The sequence below is a fragment of the Calidris pugnax genome, unplaced genomic scaffold (genome assembly GCF_001431845.1).
Source record: "Calidris pugnax isolate Ruff unplaced genomic scaffold, ASM143184v1 scaffold38, whole genome shotgun sequence".
Lineage (NCBI taxonomy): Eukaryota > Metazoa > Chordata > Aves > Charadriiformes > Scolopacidae > Calidris > Calidris pugnax.
In genome coordinates this window covers 7,069,171-7,088,468 of record NW_015090995.1, presented here as the reverse complement: position 1 = coordinate 7,088,468, position 19,298 = coordinate 7,069,171, and the positions used below count along the sequence as shown (strand labels likewise).

Below are 19,298 nucleotides of genomic sequence, written 5' to 3'. Positions count from 1 at the left end.
GAGGAGCATCTAGAAGTTTGGATAGTAGGACTGTTTTCATGGCATTTCATTTCTCTCAGCACAGACTTCGAAGTTGCAGAAATACCACAATTTGCACAATCCCAGCAGCACAGAAGGACTAATCCACCTGCCTGCCAGCCTCTGATGAGGCAGGCTCTGCTAACTCAACTTTTCACACTCAGCTATCGATTTTCTTTCCATATGCTAGTCCTCAGTATAAAAAAAAGTGATGAGTTAGGGCATTTTTGTCTCAGAACTCACACTGACAACATTTTAATTTTGATAAGAAAGAGCAACCGATAGAGTCCTGAGGCACAGAAAAAAAATATTATAGATTCCATTAGAGATGCATTGCTTTTCTGTAAATTGAGGCTTTTTTCCTTAGGTGTTTTTTTTTAATAGTCTGATCCTAAAGACATTGATATTTGCCAGTGCATTTCACTGTTAGTCTGCCATTTGTAGTCAAAGGAGCACCTAACACTTGCTAAAGAATAAAAACCCACATGCCATCCCTGGTACCATTGTCACGGTGGTTTCCTCATGCAAGTGAGTGAAAAGTTGGCTGTATATTTGCAAGATTGGTGTATTTGTCATCACTTTACCTGCTTGTTAAATGTTTTAAGACTACATAGTTATGGTTTTTTAAGGCTTTTATAATCATCTTGAGAACAGCTTTATCATACCATCCTGGTTTTTAGTAATCTTGCAGTTGTATAGTTAACACTGAGTTTATTTTGTACAGGAAGCCAGCAATAAATCTATTCTCTTCTGCAATTAAAGACAGAAACCATGAAAAATTTCAGAGTTTTTTTTTAAACTAATTCTTCCTGAAAGTTTTAGTAGTATGGGGAGGGAACAATATGCAGTTTTTCTGTCTGGTAAAGCCAAGGTGAAGGACCAATCTTTGAAGGATTGGTCAAAAAAGTGATCAAAAGTAAGAGTGAACTGGTTGTAGAAGTGATTTAATAGGATTTAATAGGAATACTGTGTCCAGTTTTGGAGTCCTCAACACAGAAAGGACATGGACCAGCTGGAACAGGTGCAGCAGAGGGCCACGAAGATGATCAGAGGGATGGAGCACCTCTCCTGTGAAGACAGGCTGAGGGAGCTGGGGTTGTTCAGCCTGGAGAAGAGAAGGCTCCGGGGAGACCTTATAGCGGCCTTTCAAGGGTACCTATAGAAGAGCTGGGGAGGGACTCTTTGTCAGGAAGGGTAATGATAGGACAAGGGGAAACGGTTTTAAATTGGAAGAAAAAAGATTCAGATTAGATCTCAGGAAGAAATTTTTTACTGTGAGGGTGGTGAGGCACTGGAACAGGTTGCCCAGGGAAGTTGTGGATGCCCCATCCCTGGAAGTGTTCAAGGCCAGGTTGGATGGGGCTCTGAGCAACCTGCTCTAGTGGGAGGTGTCCCTGCCCAGGGCAGGGGGGTTGGAACTGGATGATCTTTGAGGTCCCTTCCAACCCAAACCATTCTATGACTCTATGATTCTATGACCCCCCCTTCCGTGGGGCTCCTCTCCCGAGCCCCCCCACTTCCCGGGCTCCTGCGCGGGGCCGCGGCGCCGCCCCGCGGTCGCGGGGGGGAACGGCGCCCTCCCGCCGTCGGCGCGGGGAGGGTTAAAGCCCGGCAGCGGGGCCGCCCCGGCGGCTGGTCCCGCCTCCGGCCCGCCTTCCCGGGAGATGGCGGCGGCCGCTTGGCTCTGCCTGTGTCTGCTGGGGCTTCCCCGCCGCGCCTTCGCCCCCCAGCCGGCGGCGACCGCGGCAGCGGGGCCCGGAGGTGCGGCGGGTCCGCTCTGCCGGGCGGGGAGGGCCGGGCCGGCGGCGGGGAGCGGGGGAGAACCGGCGGGGCTGCCCCGTCCCGTCCCTGCAGCGGTGCTGGGTTTGCGGGCCCGGCGGTCCCCGTGCGGCGGTGGAGTCCCGCAGGGTGCGGACGGGGCTCCCGCTGCTGCTTGGGAGGCTTCCCGCCTTCAGAGGGCGTTTTTAAATACAAATATATATATAACTTTAACAAAAATGTTTTCTTTTTCTATGTTTGGTGGAGGGTTGTACGGCATAACGTGGGTCTGAGTTTTACCTGTGGTTTAACGCCCCTCCCAAAGCTGCTAGGCTGTAGAATTCAGTCGTAGGAAGGGCTGGGAAATACTACTTTATTTCACACCGCCTTTCTGTAGCCATCTGCAGGCAGCTGGAGAAAATACCGTGAGAGGAAGCAATTAAATAGGAAGGGAAGTGAAAAACGCTGTAGTTCTGCTCAGGCCAAATAAGAATTACTACATGTTGAGGGAATTAATCCCAGTATTTACATTTCCTTACAACAATATTAGCTGTTCTTGATGATTTTATTTATTTTAAGTACACTTCTGGGTTAAAAATTGATAAATCTGCATAGTAGCCTCTTCTTACTGGAGCTCTAGTATATTTCTAATTCTGTTTCTTCATAGATGGCATGAATGTCCTGTTTATAGTTGTGGATGATCTGCGTCCTGTTTTGGGCTGCTATGGAGATAAGCTTGTGAAATCTCCAAACATTGATCAACTTGCTTCTCAAAGTGTTGTGTTCAGCAATGCATATGCACAGGTGAGAAAATAACTTTAAAATGTTTTCTCTATGCGAAATAATGACTGTTTGATCACAAACATTGGGAAAAGCAAGTATTTATTAACCTTAAGTATTTCCAGTAGAAAAGAAATGGTTGGGCTGAACTATGAAGCTGTCTTTATTAAGGTGAGAAAAACAAAAACGGGGCATTTGAACAATGATATTTCTGTAGTGCTTGGAGGAGCGTAATGTCATTCAAACATTTTCACTATAAGCAGCAAAATGCTGCTTTACTAAATTAGAACTGTTTTTTCCTACTGTTTTAAAAATATTATTTTTAACTTTTTAACTTTTGAGGAAAACTATTGTATAGACTTCTGTGGAGGGGCAGCTTGTATGATAAGCGTAACTACTAAATATGGGACTCAAAATCTCGCTAGTTGCTCTTTACTTAAATACTTTGCTTAGGATGCCTACTTTCCCAAGTTTCTCTCTGCTGAGAAATGAGAAGTTTTGAGTCTGATTCTGATGAGGGATTAGGATTTTAAAGCTGTAACTCTTGGCACTTGCCAATCTGAAATAGAATTGGTGAGGCCTTTGGCTGTAACCTGGACCTTCCATATGTTTATCCTTTTTGTTATTCTTAAGGCAGTCCAGATCAACTAGACTTTGGGCTTTTGTCAGCACAGTCCATCTGCCACTTCTGCTTAATTCTGTGTGAGTGTGAGCTACGAGGTTTCAAAAGCACTGTCTTTAATGCAGCCTGATTATTTATATTATTTTTTTTGTGCTACTATCTGCATAACCAAAGCTTTTAGTGCTTAGGAATCGGTTATTTGAGGAAAAATTATAGATAGGTAAATATATATCTTGATAAAGGCTTGCTATTGGGAATTGATAGTCTTAATAAGGATGCTGTTTTTTCCAGCTTGAAGTGATAAGAAGCCCTTTCACTGCAGTTTGGATGTTTTGCCCAGCTACACCTGAGTCAGTTGAAATGTTTGTTTTGCTTTTTTTCCCCAAATTGATTGTCTTTTTGGCCGGCTCTCTCCTCAGCAAGCCGTGTGTGCTCCCAGTAGAGTGTCATTTCTTACTGGACGCCGGCCTGATACCACCCGACTGTACGATTTCTACTCCTACTGGAGAGTGCACGCAGGGAACTATTCCACCATGCCCCAGTATTTCAAGGAGAATGGCTATGTGACCCTGTCTGTGGGGAAAGTTTTTCATCCTGGTATGGTTTCAGTCGTCATCTGCTTAACATACACACACTTAGCATGGGTGTTCTCACAAATAGACTTTCTATAGAAGTGTCAACTCTGTGATGCTTGTATATATTGACTACCTAAATCATAGTCATGGGCCAGATTGTACAGTGATTGTAGGTTGTCTTTAACTCTTAATTTTAAATCTTAAGGCATTAGAAATGAGTATGTTAGATGATTCTTGTCTAATGAATATTTTCACACCTTGTCTAGGGATTGTGGGACTAGATGTCTAGCATTCTAAAAATATGCCTAGAAGTTAGGTATCTGCTGAAGAGGAAATTACTGAACAGCCGCGTTGTCTTAGATCCACATATCCACATTTCATGTTTCATAATAGGCTGTCTGTCTGGATCAGGAGATAAAGAATGTATGAGTAATACTACCAATTAAACAGGAAATTAGTTCAATAGTTAAAAAGCAATAACACAACTGACTTGAAAAATACTGTAACACTGACCCTATTTTTGGTAGTTCTTTACACTATAACTAAACTTGTGTGTATATATAAACTTTCAGTTGATAGTAAAGTTAATTAAGGATGTACATGAAGATACTTATTAATACTGGTTTTTTGGTGGGGTTTTTTTGCTATTCCCTGAAATTAGGTTCTGTGAGAGGCTTGAGTCTCCCTCACCAGTAAAAAATGTGTTTCAGGGAAGAATGTCTGAAACTTTTTGAGTTTTTTTTTAGTATACTAAAAAAAAAAAAGGCAAAACATGAAAACAAGTTAAACTTGAGCTTTTCCTGGTTCATTGAACTATTAGAGCATTTCTAATGTGTTTACCCTTTTCAGGGGTTTCATCCAATTACAGTGATGACTATCCATACAGTTGGTCCGTTCCACCCTTTCATCCTTCAACTGAAAAGTATGAAAATGATAAGGTAAGGGTGATTTATGGGACTCTAACAAAGAAAGGTTTTCAGAGTATAGCCAAGTTCTTTGTGTCAAGCACAGACTATACTCTGTGGCTTCTGAGACTGCAACCTTGTGCAGGGAAACAACCAGCCAGTCTGATACTCTGTTTCTTAACCTTCCAAAAGAAGCTTATGTGTCATGTTAATTCGTGTGCCCATCCTGCAGATATTTTAAGTATTCCTAAATTAGTATTTGGAAACTTAAGTTACCGAGATATAAGAGTATTTGGAAGAGTGATCTTGTCTTAACTTGTGTCTAGGTCATGAATTTCTTTATCTGAAAAATGCAGTTGTCAACTTCCACACTGATCTTGCTCTGCTTGGGAAGTGACAAAACATCGTCGATAGGCTTGGTGAACTTAAATCAGTTCAATAAAGAGCTCAGGGCTGAAATAATCTGAAACTTTATCATCCAATTCAGTTTTCTAGAATGCTTGTTACTCTTAAGTGTGGCCCAAAAGAATCTGGTTTGCATTTATGCAAACATTGCAATAGAATCATGTGCTGGAGTCTGTGCACTGCAAAGCTGGGGGCTCCAGCCATGAGGCTACAGACAGCCTCGGCGATGCTTTCTTCTTGTGCTTACTGCTGAAAAAAAGCTGTGTTTAGCAACAACAGTATTTGCATTAATGACATACTTTTCTTTCTGTTCATTTAGCAACTCTCCCAAACACCCTGCTAAGGTCACCTTTTCCTGGGAACCATTTGATCTAATTTATCTTTCTTCACTGATTATACAGCAGCCACTGCTGACATTTGCTCAGAAACTAAGTAGCTTCCAGAGAGCTTTCTGTGAGATCTTAGGATCAAAAGGAGTAGAAATGCATGTGTCTAGTGTAACCAAATTCTGCCTCTTTGCCGATAAGTTAGAGATTCTGTTCATAGAAGCTGTGTGTTTTCCAGTATGACTACAGTTAATCTGCCCAACTTTAGAGAAGATTCTGTTTTTCCATGGTCATGGAAGTTGCATTGTTCAACTCTTGAAGCTGTCTGCTCTGTCATTAATGTACTTGGCACCGTTAGTGTTCACAGAAATTGTGGAATTCCTTTTTGTATCCAGTTTGCAGTCCTTTCTTGGTAGAAGGGTTGAAAAACAAGTTGGTTTTAAAGTTAACAGAACAGAGGATTTCTTCTTTGCTTTTACAGAAGGTAAGTTACTTAGTTAAGTATATTTTTGTCTTTTTTTTAAGACTTGTAGGGGAAAAGATGGAAAACTTCATGCTAACTTGGTGTGTCCAGTGGATGTGACAGAAATGCCCAGTGGTACTCTGCCTGATATTCAGAGCACTGAAGAGTCCATACGCTTGCTGAATGTTATGAAAACCAAGAAGGAAAAATTCTTCCTGGCTGTCGGTTACCACAAACCACACATCCCACTGAGGTACCCGCAGGTGAGGAAACTGGAGCCTGCAGGGAAAGGAACTTAGACCAAGTATTGCTTTTGCTTTTCAAAGCTGTTTTCCAGCATTGCTTTCTTGCTGTTGTTTCTGAAAAGCAAGCTGAAAATCAGCCTTGGTTTGATGTAACTTTAGCAGTTGCCTGTGTTGCGTTTCAAAATGTTTAATGAGGATGAGTTGTGAGCACTCAGCCAAAAGCCAGGCTTCTGCCACCATAGTGGTGACTGCTGGTGCATGGAGATGGTGTTCAGCTTGATGGAGTATGACATAATGAGGCCTTACAAGGTCTTGTACTCCATTCCCTGTTTGTGTTGGTGGCAAAACCCCTACTCATTTCAAAGCAAGTGATGTAAAACTTTTTATTTCAGTGCTGCTTTGAGATACAGGAGGCTGTTTTTAGGTGCTTACCAACTCAGTATTTTTCAGGATCTGCTTGGGGCTGACTAGCGTAGTATTGCTACATTTACACTCTGGGGGAGGCAGAGGGAAGCCTTGTAAACTGTAGGAGTAGTTTGGGTCTTGCAAGGGGAAATGGTTGCTGCTTTACAACATGACGTTTACAATAGACCTTAGAGTTGACAGCAATCTTTATGTCTGCTTGTATTTTAAAGGAATTTCTCAAATTGTACCCCTTGGAAAACATCACATTAGCCCCAGATCCCTGGGTGCCTGAGAAACTACCTTCTGTGGCGTACAACCCCTGGACAGATATCAGACAGAGGGATGATGTGAAAGCATTGAATGTTAGTTTCCCATATGGACCACTTCCAGATGACTTCCAGGTAAGCTGTCAGTACAGAACACTGCAGTCAAACTGCCTTAACTTGTTCAAATGCACAGGAGCAGTCGGCTGCTCTCAGCTGTTCCCAGGTATCCAGCAACCGACAGTTTGCAAATGCTGTGAATTCCCTGCCTTGGATACTGTCACCTCCAGCTTTGTAGGCAAACCTTCACTCTAACTGCAGTCGGGCCAGTGGGGATGGGGAGGAAGAGATCAGCCATCAATCAGTGACAGTGGTATGTGCTCCTGGTTTGTATATAAGGGAGCGTATGTAGCAGCTACCAATGTTGTGTTTTGTTTTCATTATCCGAATCTGTTTATCTGTTTCAAGTCACCACTCAGTCTATCTTCTTTTGCAAGATTTTCATTGACTTTCCAGTGCTTATGCCAAAGTAAGGTGCACTGGCTGGATCCTGAAAGAAGCAGAACTGATTGGTTTGCAAAACCTTACTTGAAAGAACTTCTGAGAGACATAAAATTTTCTACAGCCCCCTCTCTGTTTACCTTTTCTGGGACATTAATCATTCTACAGACACTTAAAATAAAGCTTTAAAGTAAAATACTTTAGTTCCTTTCCTTACACAGCCACCCAGTGGTTCGCTTTGTGTGTGTCTGGGGAAAGGCTAACTTTTTTTTTTTTTTCTCTTCCCTGTTTTCTTAACTCGCAGCGTCAGATCCGTCAGAGCTATTATGCAGCAGTTTCTTACCTGGATACGCAGGTTGGCCTGCTCTTGAATGCTTTGGATGACGCAGGACTCTCAAACAGCACAATAGTAGTTTTTACTGCTGATCATGGTAAGCTTTTAAATCTTCCTCCAGCTCACTGTTAATAACTTCATTGTGCAACCCGGTGCTGGTGTATTAATCAAGTGTGTGTTTCTGTAGTGTACAGCACAGCTACCATACCTTGTATATCTGGCTAGTCTGTCTCTAATTAAATGAACTGTTGCAGGCTTCTGTGGCTGCACAGTTCTGTACCCCTGCAGGCACCTTTCTTTAATCAGGTTGAGGGTTTGCTGGTGAGTGATGAGACTGTCTGCCAGGACACTTGCTGCATTCCCACCTCCTACCCGAGGAGTGACTCTTGCTGGGAGCAGTGCAGTGAAAGGATGGCGACCACTCCTCCCCCCCTTACAATTTGTGGAGAGCCATCTGGTACTGTGGGTGACAGGCTTTCTCATTAGCTGGTGAAGTGTGTTTTCTTGCACTTGTCGTTGCTGCTTGCAGAGCATCTAAACTGATAGCAATATGGCTCCCCCCTTGTAATTGAGGTCTTGCACATGCTGAATCCTGGTGGTAAAAGAATGAAATTGAATTGTGGGACAAATACTTCAAGCATTTAACGTTTGTTTCAATACTCTAATAGTCATGAAAATAGCCTCCCTCCCCCAATCCCTTTAACTGGGGGATGTCTTAGCTGACTTAAAACAGTTAGAATATGGTTTAACTAAATAAATTTCAAGTCACATATTTAGTTAATTTGGGTGACTTCTGTGAGTGTGTGTATAAATAAGCCCTTATGAGTTGTAGAGCAATGGGATTACTTGGTACTAAAGTGACTCTGGATGTTCCTTCTGACTTACCACTTTGACTTGGACTTTGTGATGTAAACTGAATTCCTCTTTTCCTTGCTGTGGTGAACTGTAAACGGTTGGTGTTTCCAGTACCACAGGTAGCAAAGTGATCCAAAAAAATCATGTGTTAACATAGCTGTCATAGATCTCCTTTGTCTTCCCCCAAAGTGAAGCTGGCAATAAATCTGCCTGGAAGGAAGTCGTGTTGGCATCTCTTCCAAGAGGAAGAGGAGAGCTAAAGAGTTTTGATCTCTGTTGCTTCCTCGGGGGTAACATTCTGCTACGGCAGTCTGGCATAGATAGCAGTCCTGGCTCCAGGGGATGTTCAGTTACAGCGTTAACAGGAGTATTGGAGCGCTGGCAGCTGCCCAAAACTTAAATGAGTGCTTTGTGGAATTGATCTGGAGACTCTTGCAGGCACCGTGACACACCCCAGTTCCTCTTTTCTGCTGTTTTAGTGCTGATTTCCTACTTCTAATCTAGAGCAGAGGAAATAAGGAAAGGTGTAATTATTTCCTTAATAAAAGAGTATCAAGTTGCAAGATTTAGGTGCCTATTGAAATAGCTTTCGCATAAGAGAAAAATCTTTTTATATTTAAATACAGATTATTTGCCTTTTAATATAACCTTGATAAGATTAGCGGCCTTGACAGCCAGAGTCAATCTACAATGAAAAAGAAATGACTACTAAATTACAACACAGTGTCTTCTCTGATTGTGTTCTTTGTCATCTAGGATGGTCGCTGGGAGAACATGGTGAATGGGCAAAATACAGCAATTTTGATGTTGCTACTCGTGTGCCACTGATGTTTTATGTACCAGGAATGACAACTTCCTCTGTTAGTCAAGGAGAGAGAGTCTTCCCCTACCTTGACCCATTCAGTCATATTTTAGGCTTGGTACCTCAAGGTAAATTTCCAGCATTGATGTTTTGCTTGCAGTGGATATATGTAAAGGAGAGTGGTGATGTAACAATACTTTGCCTATAGGCAGCTTGAGTCAGTGTCATTGACTGTGCTGCTTGTACTGTTGAGGAACAAGATGCTGAAGGGAATCCTTGGACACAAAGTTTTGCTTTGATTAGATCTGCTTTAGTGGGAACAGCTAGATGTCTGCGTTAACACAGCAGGAGATTTATTTTTGTGTGGTGTAGATGCCTAAAAGGATACTTGACCTACCTTTTGTAGTGGCAGCTGCTGCTTTTCCAGCAGTGATTAGTGAACATTCTCTGTGTAGCAACTGTACTTAAAATGATGGCATTGCAAACTGTTTTGATAGAGGCACTCTTGTGTTAAACTACTGACACTGGAATTTTCTTTGTCTTTCTGAGAAGCCCCTTTTCAAAGTAATGAATGTTATTGTCTTGAAGATTGCACATTTGAGAAACACAAGTGCAAAAATTTTCTTGTTCAAAATACATCATAAATGCATAGAGTAGCATCTTCAGAGCTAACTGCCACACCTTAACTGCCTTGATTTTGTTACCCCACAAAAACATTACAAAGCGCTTCTAATAAAACACCAACTTAATTATCAGAATAAGTCTCTAAAATGTTCTACCGGTGTCTGTCAAACCATCACGTTCCGTAACTTGTATTTTGATGTTTCTTCTAGGGCGAAGCGAGAAGGTGGTTGAGCTTGTGTCTCTGTTTCCAACACTTGCTGAACTGGCTGGCCTGCAAGTTCCTCCTGCGTGCCCAGAGGCTTCGTTTCACGTTGCGCTGTGCACCGAGGGGGCAAGCATTGTCCGCTATCTTAAACCATCTGAAGGGAATGTGGTGGAAGAGAAGGATGGGTGTGATGACACTTACAGGTGTTCTAATGAAGAACCTGTTGCTTTCAGCCAATATCCCCGGCCTGCAGACACTCCTCAGTGGAACTCTGACAAACCAAAGCTGAAGGACATCAGAATTATGGGCTATTCCATGCGTACGGTTGACTACAGGTTTACTGTATGGGTTCGGTTTTATCCTAACAACTTTAGTGCTAACTTTGAGGATGTCCATGCAGGAGAGTTGTACATGGTGGAGACTGATCCAAACCAGGATTATAACATCTATAACAATACCTCACATGGTGGTTTTTTCAAAAAAATTCTTGGCTTTCTGAAGCGCTAGGGTTCAGAATCTGTGCGTGTTCTGGCAACTGAAGTAAGATTTCCTTTTATTTTTTGTATAAAACCTTTCTGTTGTACAGAAAACACTTGGATTGAATTAAAATCCTGTTTTATATCAAAGCACTAGCTATTGCTTTTTGTCTCGTTACAGCCCTTATTGCACTGAAGTGGTCAGAGTGAACTTCTGCAGTTGTGGTTTCAAACAGAAGCTCACAACACTTCTCAAAAGGCTGCACAGGGTATGCAGCCCCATACTGTGAAACGTCTCTGTAGCCTTCTGTGCTGTAGTGACTGAAGATTTAAAGTTCATTATCTGTGCTGAAACTGGTGGTGTGAAAGGTGGACAAAGAGAAACCTCTGTGTTTGAAAGGCTGCGTGAAGAATGCACGTTGGTAAATACATCCTGTCTGCTTTACCTAGGAGACTTGGGGCTGGAGTGGTCCAGGAGATATTTGATAGTGGTGACTGAGGTGTATGCTGTCATGAGCCTTACCTCTGACAAGAGCTAAAAGAGAAACTTAACTGTGTTTCATTCAAAAATTAGTTGTTTTAAATAAAAGCTTTAATTTGGAGATTCATGCTTCCTGTCATACAGGAGGGGATCTGGTTTTTTGATTAATGTGTATGAAATAAGTGCTTTCATCACTAAAACACTAAGTAAGACTGAGAGGTTAAAGTAACACCAGTGTGCTCTTACATGTTTGTTTCCTGAGGATTGGTCCGATGAGGCCCCACAGATGAAAAGAGATGGACACCTTCAGTTGGTGTGGCTGGCTGGGTGCTGTAGTTGCTGAACTGCTCAGGGCTCTTGAGGACTGTCACATCCAGTGACAGAAACTTGGACGTTTGCTTTCTCAGGTGCTCAGTGGGGCTTGGCAGTCTTAGTTTTCACTAGGATAGCTAAAAGCCTCCCACTTAGTTTTTAGTGTGGCATTTAGCAACGTAGGATGTGGAACATCAGTTGTCCCAAGCTATGCTGGTAAGTAAATTTCCATATAGCCCAATGCATTAAGGTACGTATGTTCAGGAGCTTGTATCTGAGAAAAATGTTTTTGCTGAATGTTTTCTTTAAGTGCTTCTGTACCGTATGCTCACAGCCATGACGGACACTGTGCTCTAGTGTGATGGCAGTAATTAGTGTTGTGTTCTATCAGCCTCCTGGATTTCTGCAATTTCATCCTGGTACCCAGGCTCTCAGAATTTGTACCTTAACAAACGAGAGTTGTTCAGACAGTGCTAACTCCTGCTACCTTCCTCAGTGAACTGCTCCAGTTCCTACAAAAAGAGAATGCCAGCCATTACTTGTCTTCTTCAGATAAATTGACTTTAATATCCTAGTGAAGCCACAGACATAATTTTATTTCATTAAAATCCATGTGACAGTCTTATTCCTAATTAATGTAGAGATAGCCACAATGAATCTGATTCTCTGTTAGGAGACAGTGGTTATTTAGTGCCTTAAACTCAATTAGAAGAATATATTTCTTATGAACTTGTCATTTGTTTTACTCAGCCCAAGATGCTGTGTGTTCTGCAGCATTATTATTCCTGATGAAAACATATTTTTTCCTCATTTATGCATGTATACTTAGATCCTCAGCTGGTGTGAAATACTGCAGTTGCGTGTAGCAGATTCAACGTAGCTATACCAATTTCACACTGGTTGAAGATGTGTTTTATTGAGAATAGTGCCAGGCAGAGATTTGAAGTCTGTAACTAGAGCTAATTATATCTCTGACACACTTTCCTTCGAAGGAAAATCAAATATTGGGAAAGTTATTTTAGGGGATGTAGTGAAGCATTAAGGATTAATCTAAATCCGTGGTATTCTAGGTCAGTAATACAATGTACATTTAAAATTGATCTGGCAAATGGGTATTATCTTAGACTTGGCTACCTGAGCTTTGTGTTTTGTTCTCTTGCTAAAATAACTGTAAAAAAAAAAAAAAACCAACACCAACAAACCAACCTTTTTCAGGGGGCTTAAGGTAGATACATTATTTAGGAATTTATTTGCATGAAAACATTCTTGTACGTACCCTGCCCTAAGCCTCCCATCACTTCAGGCAATTTAATTTTTTCAAGTGGAGATAAAAGTCCTGGTGCTGGGTGATGAGGGTTTTTTTTCCCTCGAGTCATTCCCTTCATATTGGGAGGGAAAATCTTCCCTTGACCTTTCTTAATCAAAATCCAGTAATCTTTTTGGGAGACATGGAAGAGAATTGTCTCTGACAGCCAGTGAATCAAGACTGGTGTCCAGGTGTGCAGGGCAAGGATGTTCTTGAATAATGGCCCATGTCACAGAGCGGGACTGAGGACTGTGTCCACCAAGCGAGGACTTCCCTTCTGCCCACTGCTGACTTCAGGCATGATGTTTTGGAGGACGAGTGAGGCTTAGCACTTGCAAGACCAAGGTTTTTTTTACTGCTGTATGAGTTAGTGTTGTTATAGAATTGGTTGAGCAAAATGCAAAATCAGGGGAGGCAAAGGGAGAAAGCACTTTTTTTTCAAACAAACCAAAATGTTACTTTTCCTGGAAAGCCTGAGCTGTGGGCTTTGTGAGCCAGCCTCTGCTGAAGAACAAAAGAGCTTAACAGGAGCAATAAAAGTGAAGTGCTCTTGTGAACAGCACTCTCTCTAGAGGGAAGAGGATGCAAGCCAAGCAACAGGAAATAAATGAGATGCCAGTGCTGACCCTATTTCTCAGGATGGCACCAGAACAGCTGGAAGAACAGCATGATGCTGCATCAGCAGGAACGGTTACCTGTGGTACGTGTATGGAGAGAGATTCCACCGGGGACCCCAGAGTAGCTGTCGTAAGCACTTGGCACAAAGCAGAGTCAATAAACAGACCTCTGTTAATAAGCTAATGTACAGGAGTGATTAAGCGATGGAATTGAAATTTTGTTCCCTAAACAGCTGTACATCAGTCAATCATAACTTGGAACATTTTGTTTCTAGTGTATAGATATAGAACGTCCAAAAAGCAAAGTTTTTAAAGCAAAGTAAAAAGCGTGCTATGTACAAAGCAGAAGCAATAAGTGTCTTTAAAATGTGGAGACGGCTGTTTATTTGGGTGTACTTTGTAACACTACTTGAATGTTTACATCATGCTGTTTGCAAAGGAAAGATTTGGGTCTAATTTGAGGCATGCTGTGCACACTGGGGTGGATGGAAATGCTGTAGGTACACACTGTGCTGTGCAACAGATTGGAGTCCCCCCTTTGGCCTCTGCTCTCTGCTTGCTGGGGGAAATGGGGTACGGTTTGAATTAATAGCTGGCTGTGTGAGTAGCAAATGTTTTTGTGTGGTGAGATGGGCAAAGGCAGCTGAGTGTCCCCACTATTGGTCAGATGTTACCTAATTAATCACTGTTGCATGTTAATTATGTATTAGTGACTTGCTGCTGTGTTGTATTGGTCAAGTGGAGTCCCCTGCTGGAACGAGTGTTCCACAGCACGAAGGATGGGATATAGACATGATGCTTCTATTAGGGATGTTTCTTAATTCCTGGTGCTAAGACGTGGTTTCTGTGATAGGCAGCAATATCACCGTTGGCCAAAGGGCCATAATGGCACGGTCAACACCCAGCTTTTGCAGGGCACTGTGCTCAGCTTGCATTTTGGACCTTTGGGATGGAGACAGTCTCAGACTATATTTGGATTTGGAAGGTGCCTGGTGGTTGCAGCTGAGATCTTTTGTTGAAAGTGTCTCCTGCCCCCACCCCAGTGGTTACTTAGCATTCAAATGTGAAACGCTACATAAAGAATGAAATTGCCCTCTCGGTAACTAGGTTTTCCAGCACTTTACAGTTTTCTAGGCTATAGATGTTCTTGCTCTTCACATCAGAAACTCCCAGCCAAGTTCAGATGACTGTGTCAAAACTTTTTATGCTTCTGTGTTTGACTTCCTAGCTAATGAAAATTATCTTCAGATCTGCATGGGTGGATCTTGACTCCAATGTTCTTATCTGCCTACATGCACAGATCTCCTTTTAAAGTCTGTGGGAGTTCAGCTTATGAAAGAAGATAGACTACCAATGTCAAGATCCACCATCTGAAGTAGCAAAAAGAGCCTTTTGCCCTCTGTCTTTAACACTTGGCTCAATGCTGAATAGTAGAATAACATTTTTATCCAGCAGTGTGTGAAGGCCTCAACTATAATGGAGCTTTGAGTAAGCAAGAGGAAATGGTAAAGTTTGTGATATTTCTGAGGGTGCAGTTGGACATGGAGTGGTGGAGTGGGGATAATAGAGTGAAGCAGCAGAGAGGAAAGGAACAGTAAGATGTAATGAACAGTGAAATCAGATATAAAGTCATGATCTGAAAGCTTAGGATGTAGCAAGAGGATAGAAAGAACAGAAATCTGAAGAGAGAAGGGCTGGAAAGGGAAGTATTTTATATCTCTGGTTTTAGGTACTAGAGAAATCTAGGGGTACCCAGCCCTTCCTGTTCCTGCTTTAATTTGTTTCTGTGTTTTAGGTATAAAATCTGTAAGCTTTGTACACGTTGTGATTGACTGCACAAGTTCTGAAGCACTTTCGAAAAATCTACTTCTGGACAATGCGTTGCGATTCTGTCCCAGGTACACTCAATTTGGCATTACCCGTGTACTCGGACCCTTTGCTCTCTTCTTTTGGTCCCAATGCCATAGTAGAATCAAAGTCTTTAATTTCCAGCTCATGGGAGCTGCTGGGTGAGGTAGATACAAGTGAAATCTGGTCACACTTCAGGGCTGTGTTGGGCTGCGAGTGTAGCCGCAAGTCTTATGGACAAAGTCTTGCTCATGCATCTTTTGTGGAGATGATAAGAGCTGGCTGAGTATCATCTGACTGCAGCCTTTTTTTTTTCTCAGGAAAATGTTTATTTAAATCAAACCGTCTTACGTAGAGATATTGCTTTGGTGACAGTTTTATTGAAAAGTTTTGCTTTGATAAGATCGGGGACCTTTGCTTCAATTTTATTTCAATTTTTATTATATTGCATAATTTTGACATAATATAAAAGGGTATTATAACAAATGAGAATGCAATTACTTTTTGAAAATAATAAACCAAAAAATTTTGACCTCAGAAGGAAAATATTTACCTTTGTCAAAATTAAATGGCTCGTTTCACAAGTGTCAATTCAGGTTTTTAAACCAGATTTTTTTTTTGTAATTTCTGTCTTGCGGGACAACTTCAAAATATTGGCAACAAGAAAGTGATGGAAAAATCCCAATTCCTGCAGCTTCTTGGTATTAAAAATGCCAGCTCTAATCTGGCTCCACAAATAATTATTCACGTTGGCACAGCGTTGAAGGCTGGGTTTAGGCTGTTTCTGTTTGCAGTGTTGGGAAGAGAGTGGTGTTGGTGCCTCAGCGCCCACACTGACCCAGAGAGGGCACTCGGGGAAGATCACTGCCCTTTTACAGGTAGGAGACTCCAGCCTAGAAAGCTGCAATTTTTATTTGAGGTCTGACAAGGACTGTGAGCAGACATGGATCTAAATGGACATATTGATTTCTTATCCGGTGCTTTTAACCCAAGGCTGTTTCTGCTTTTCTAAAGCTTTGTGAATGTGGTCTACAGATGACACAAAATAGTCTGAGTGGACGAGACGCTGCCATAAAGAACAGGTGCCCAACTGGAAAAGGCTAGTGGTCATTCTTCTCTGAAGAATTTCTTTGCTTTTTCTTCCATTTCCCCTCTTGCCCTGCCACTGTCAATCCTGGTGTACTGCCTCGCAGGCTCACCCTGATCCTCCTCCTCCTTCCTGGAAAACCAGGCTACACAGCCCCTGCAGAGCCAAAGAAATGCTTCCCCTGGCTGGAGAGCTGCGGGGAATTTTAAGCAGGGCTTTCTCTCCCAACAAATTGCCTAATAAAAGGGCAAGTATTAATCACACGTCTGGAAAAAGTTTGTTTTGATCTCTGTGTCTGCTATTCCAGCTTTAAAGAACAGAGCCTTCTCTGAAATATTTTCCTGGTAATAGAATTAGGGTATAATTCCTAGAAGACAAATCTTGGCAGGTATGAAGTGTGTAATATCTATCCTTGATTGAACCTACAGCCTAGCCTAATACTTCCCACGTTTTCCTGTTTTCAAAGTGAGTTTGATCTTGTGCTGAAGGAAATGATTCTCTTTACTCGAGCCCTCTTGAATATTTCACAGCAAGAAGGATGTGATCCATTACTTAGGGAGCCCTCATTACATGCAGCTGTGGGATACTCATCTTTTTCCTCTATCTGCTCTGCTGGAAAACTTGGATACCTTGTTTTACTAAACAAAATCAAGGTCAAGGATGTTAAAAACAAATAGATTGGCTTATTGAACTTGATAGTATAATCATTTTCTTGTCACCAGCTTTAGCTTTTCTTTGCTGAAATAAGATTAGCACAGATTAAAGCTATTTATTTTGGAGGTATAGCATTCTGGACAGGGAAGCTGTGATGGGTTTGCTTTAAATGGGTCTTCATATTTTAAGAATTTGCAAACCCTCATTTCTTTTGAGGATTATTTGTTTCTGTAACTGTTACTCTTGCCTGCAATTACTCTTCTCCAAGATAATACTCAGTGGAAACACCTCAAGTATCTTCTATATTTGTTCTGTGTTGCTCTATTAAAGCAATGATGTTCTTTCTGATGTAAACCCACACGAACGAGATCAGAATTTGCCTTTGTAAGTCACTGCCTTTGTAAGTGATGGTTTGTTTAAGGATTCTTTTAATTTTCACTTTGTGAAAGAAATAAGTGCTAACCTTCGTTTACCTTTATTAAATATGGATAGACCCTGACCTAGTAAAGCACTAAGCTGTGCACTTAAGTGCATTCCTATTCAGTAAAACACGTAAGTGTGTTAACTAAGTATGTGTTTAAAATGGTTTGCTGAACCAGTGCCAGAGGACTGTAGCACTTGCATCCCAGTGCTGGCGCTACCACAAGAAGCCAGTGGGCTGCAGAGACCCGCCTGAGTGGGTAACTGAGTATTAGTAAGATTTCTTTCCTGCTGAAAAAAAATAAGTTGGCGCTCTGTGTCTTAAGGTCAGTTGTTCACTTTTCAGGAATGTATCAGGTTTATGTGACAAGGTTGGAATTTCTGTACTTGTTAGGCTTCGTAAGGCTCCCACAATCTCTCTGGCGTCTCTCCCCCTCTCTCTCACACACAGTTATTAGTTTGAAATAGTAGCTGGGTCTGGATTCCTTAACGTTTTTCATATCCTTGATTGCAGATCAATAACATTTCACTTCCTTTGAGAGGTTTAAATGAATCACAAGCCATTAAAACTAAAAACTTGAAAGTGCAAACACATGATGTTCCTCCCTCAAACCTCACACATGAACCTTATGAACTTTCCACCTGCCTTAAAGATAGCGCTTGTCCACACTTTGTGTTGCCTCTTCTTTGTGACCGCAGCTGAAGGGAGGCAAAAGTCCTCCAGCTTTTCACATTCTTTGTTAGGATTTTGCAATAGTTCTTCAGATGTCATCTGCGTACGTGGGAGCGGCTCTGCCCTGTAATTCTGAGCTCCTCGACTAGAGGTCACCAACACATCAAAGAACAAGAGACACAAAACCACAAGCTGTGGGATATTAGCTACCGCTAGGCATTTTATTTTGTGTTTGAAATGAAGACTTGTGATATGGTTAATCATCATCCTCTATAAATCACTCAGATATGTGACCAGGGTATTGGAATGCTTCTATTGCCCATTTTTTCATATTAAAAATTATTTTTCATTTTCTTCATGTTTGAAGAAGTTCTTCCGAATTTTAAACAATAAGAAAAATTATCACTAATATAATTTGTTCTTACATAATAAGTTACACGTTTCTATGTGATATGTAGTTTAGAAAAAAATCTGATTTCTAGGAATTTTTACTGCTAAATCTTTATATAGTGTCTTCCGTTGCACTGGCATTTTCTTCACACAGTGCTGGCTAACGAGCTCAGAAGAAAAGATCAGTGTGTGAAGCAGAGGTGGTTAGAAGTAGATTGGGCTCAAAGTCCTATTTTTGGGACAAATAGGCTCAAAGTCCTATTTTTCATGTCCTTACAACTTCATAGAGTATAGAATAGATCAGTCACTTTTTAATAAAGAGTAAGTTTAGGAATGTTCAAAGGTAAAATAGAGATTTTGTTTGTTTGTTTTGTTCCAATTTACTGTAAAAATAGCCCTTATTGTTCCTGTAATCATTCCATTCTTTTTGTTTTCCTGCTAAACTGTTCCTGCTTGGTGATAGAGGAATTGGTCATCTGGACAATTAAAAAACAATTTAAGGAGCAGCTCTTTCTCTTCCAGACACATTTCTTTAAAGGATGTCTTGAACTGTGCTGCTATTTTAGTACAAAGTTGTTCAAATACATACTCTGAATCATTCCTCCATAGAAGCAGGCACAAAGGATTCTGTTTGTATTCTTTGAGTGTGTCCTATCCTGAAAATACTCGTTTCCTTTATCGTGACTAATGCCATTACTGAGTGGTTTTGCTGAGACATTTAGTTCAGTTGTGTTCATGACCGTGATTAGTGCGTTTGTCTCCAGCCAAAATGCTGAGTCTTATTTGAATGCTGCACTCCTAAGAGCTGTGCTCTAGCTCTTTATGGAGGAGAAATCACTGTTTCCCAGCATTCTTATCTCAGCTAAGTTGATTCCTCCCCCCTCCCTCCCCCATCCCTGCATAAAGAAACCTAGGTCATGGCATTTCGATGGTCATCTTGCAGAAGTC

The 19,298-nt window shown here is 41.5% G+C and overlaps 1 protein-coding gene across 1 annotated transcript; it reads left to right on the top strand.

The window, feature by feature from the left end:
- Nucleotides 1-1,671: 1,671 nt before the first annotated feature.
- IDS (iduronate 2-sulfatase) lies at nt 1,672-10,712 on the top strand. The gene is made up of 9 exons (XM_014954961.1): nt 1,672-1,779; nt 2,444-2,580; nt 3,598-3,775; nt 4,603-4,691; nt 5,915-6,115; nt 6,733-6,903; nt 7,571-7,697; nt 9,212-9,385; nt 10,091-10,712. Exons 1-9 carry the CDS (start codon nt 1,683-1,685, stop codon nt 10,591-10,593), a joined length of 1,677 nt encoding a protein of 558 aa, XP_014810447.1. The 5' UTR covers nt 1,672-1,682; the 3' UTR covers nt 10,594-10,712.
- Nucleotides 10,713-19,298: the final 8,586 nt, after the last annotated feature.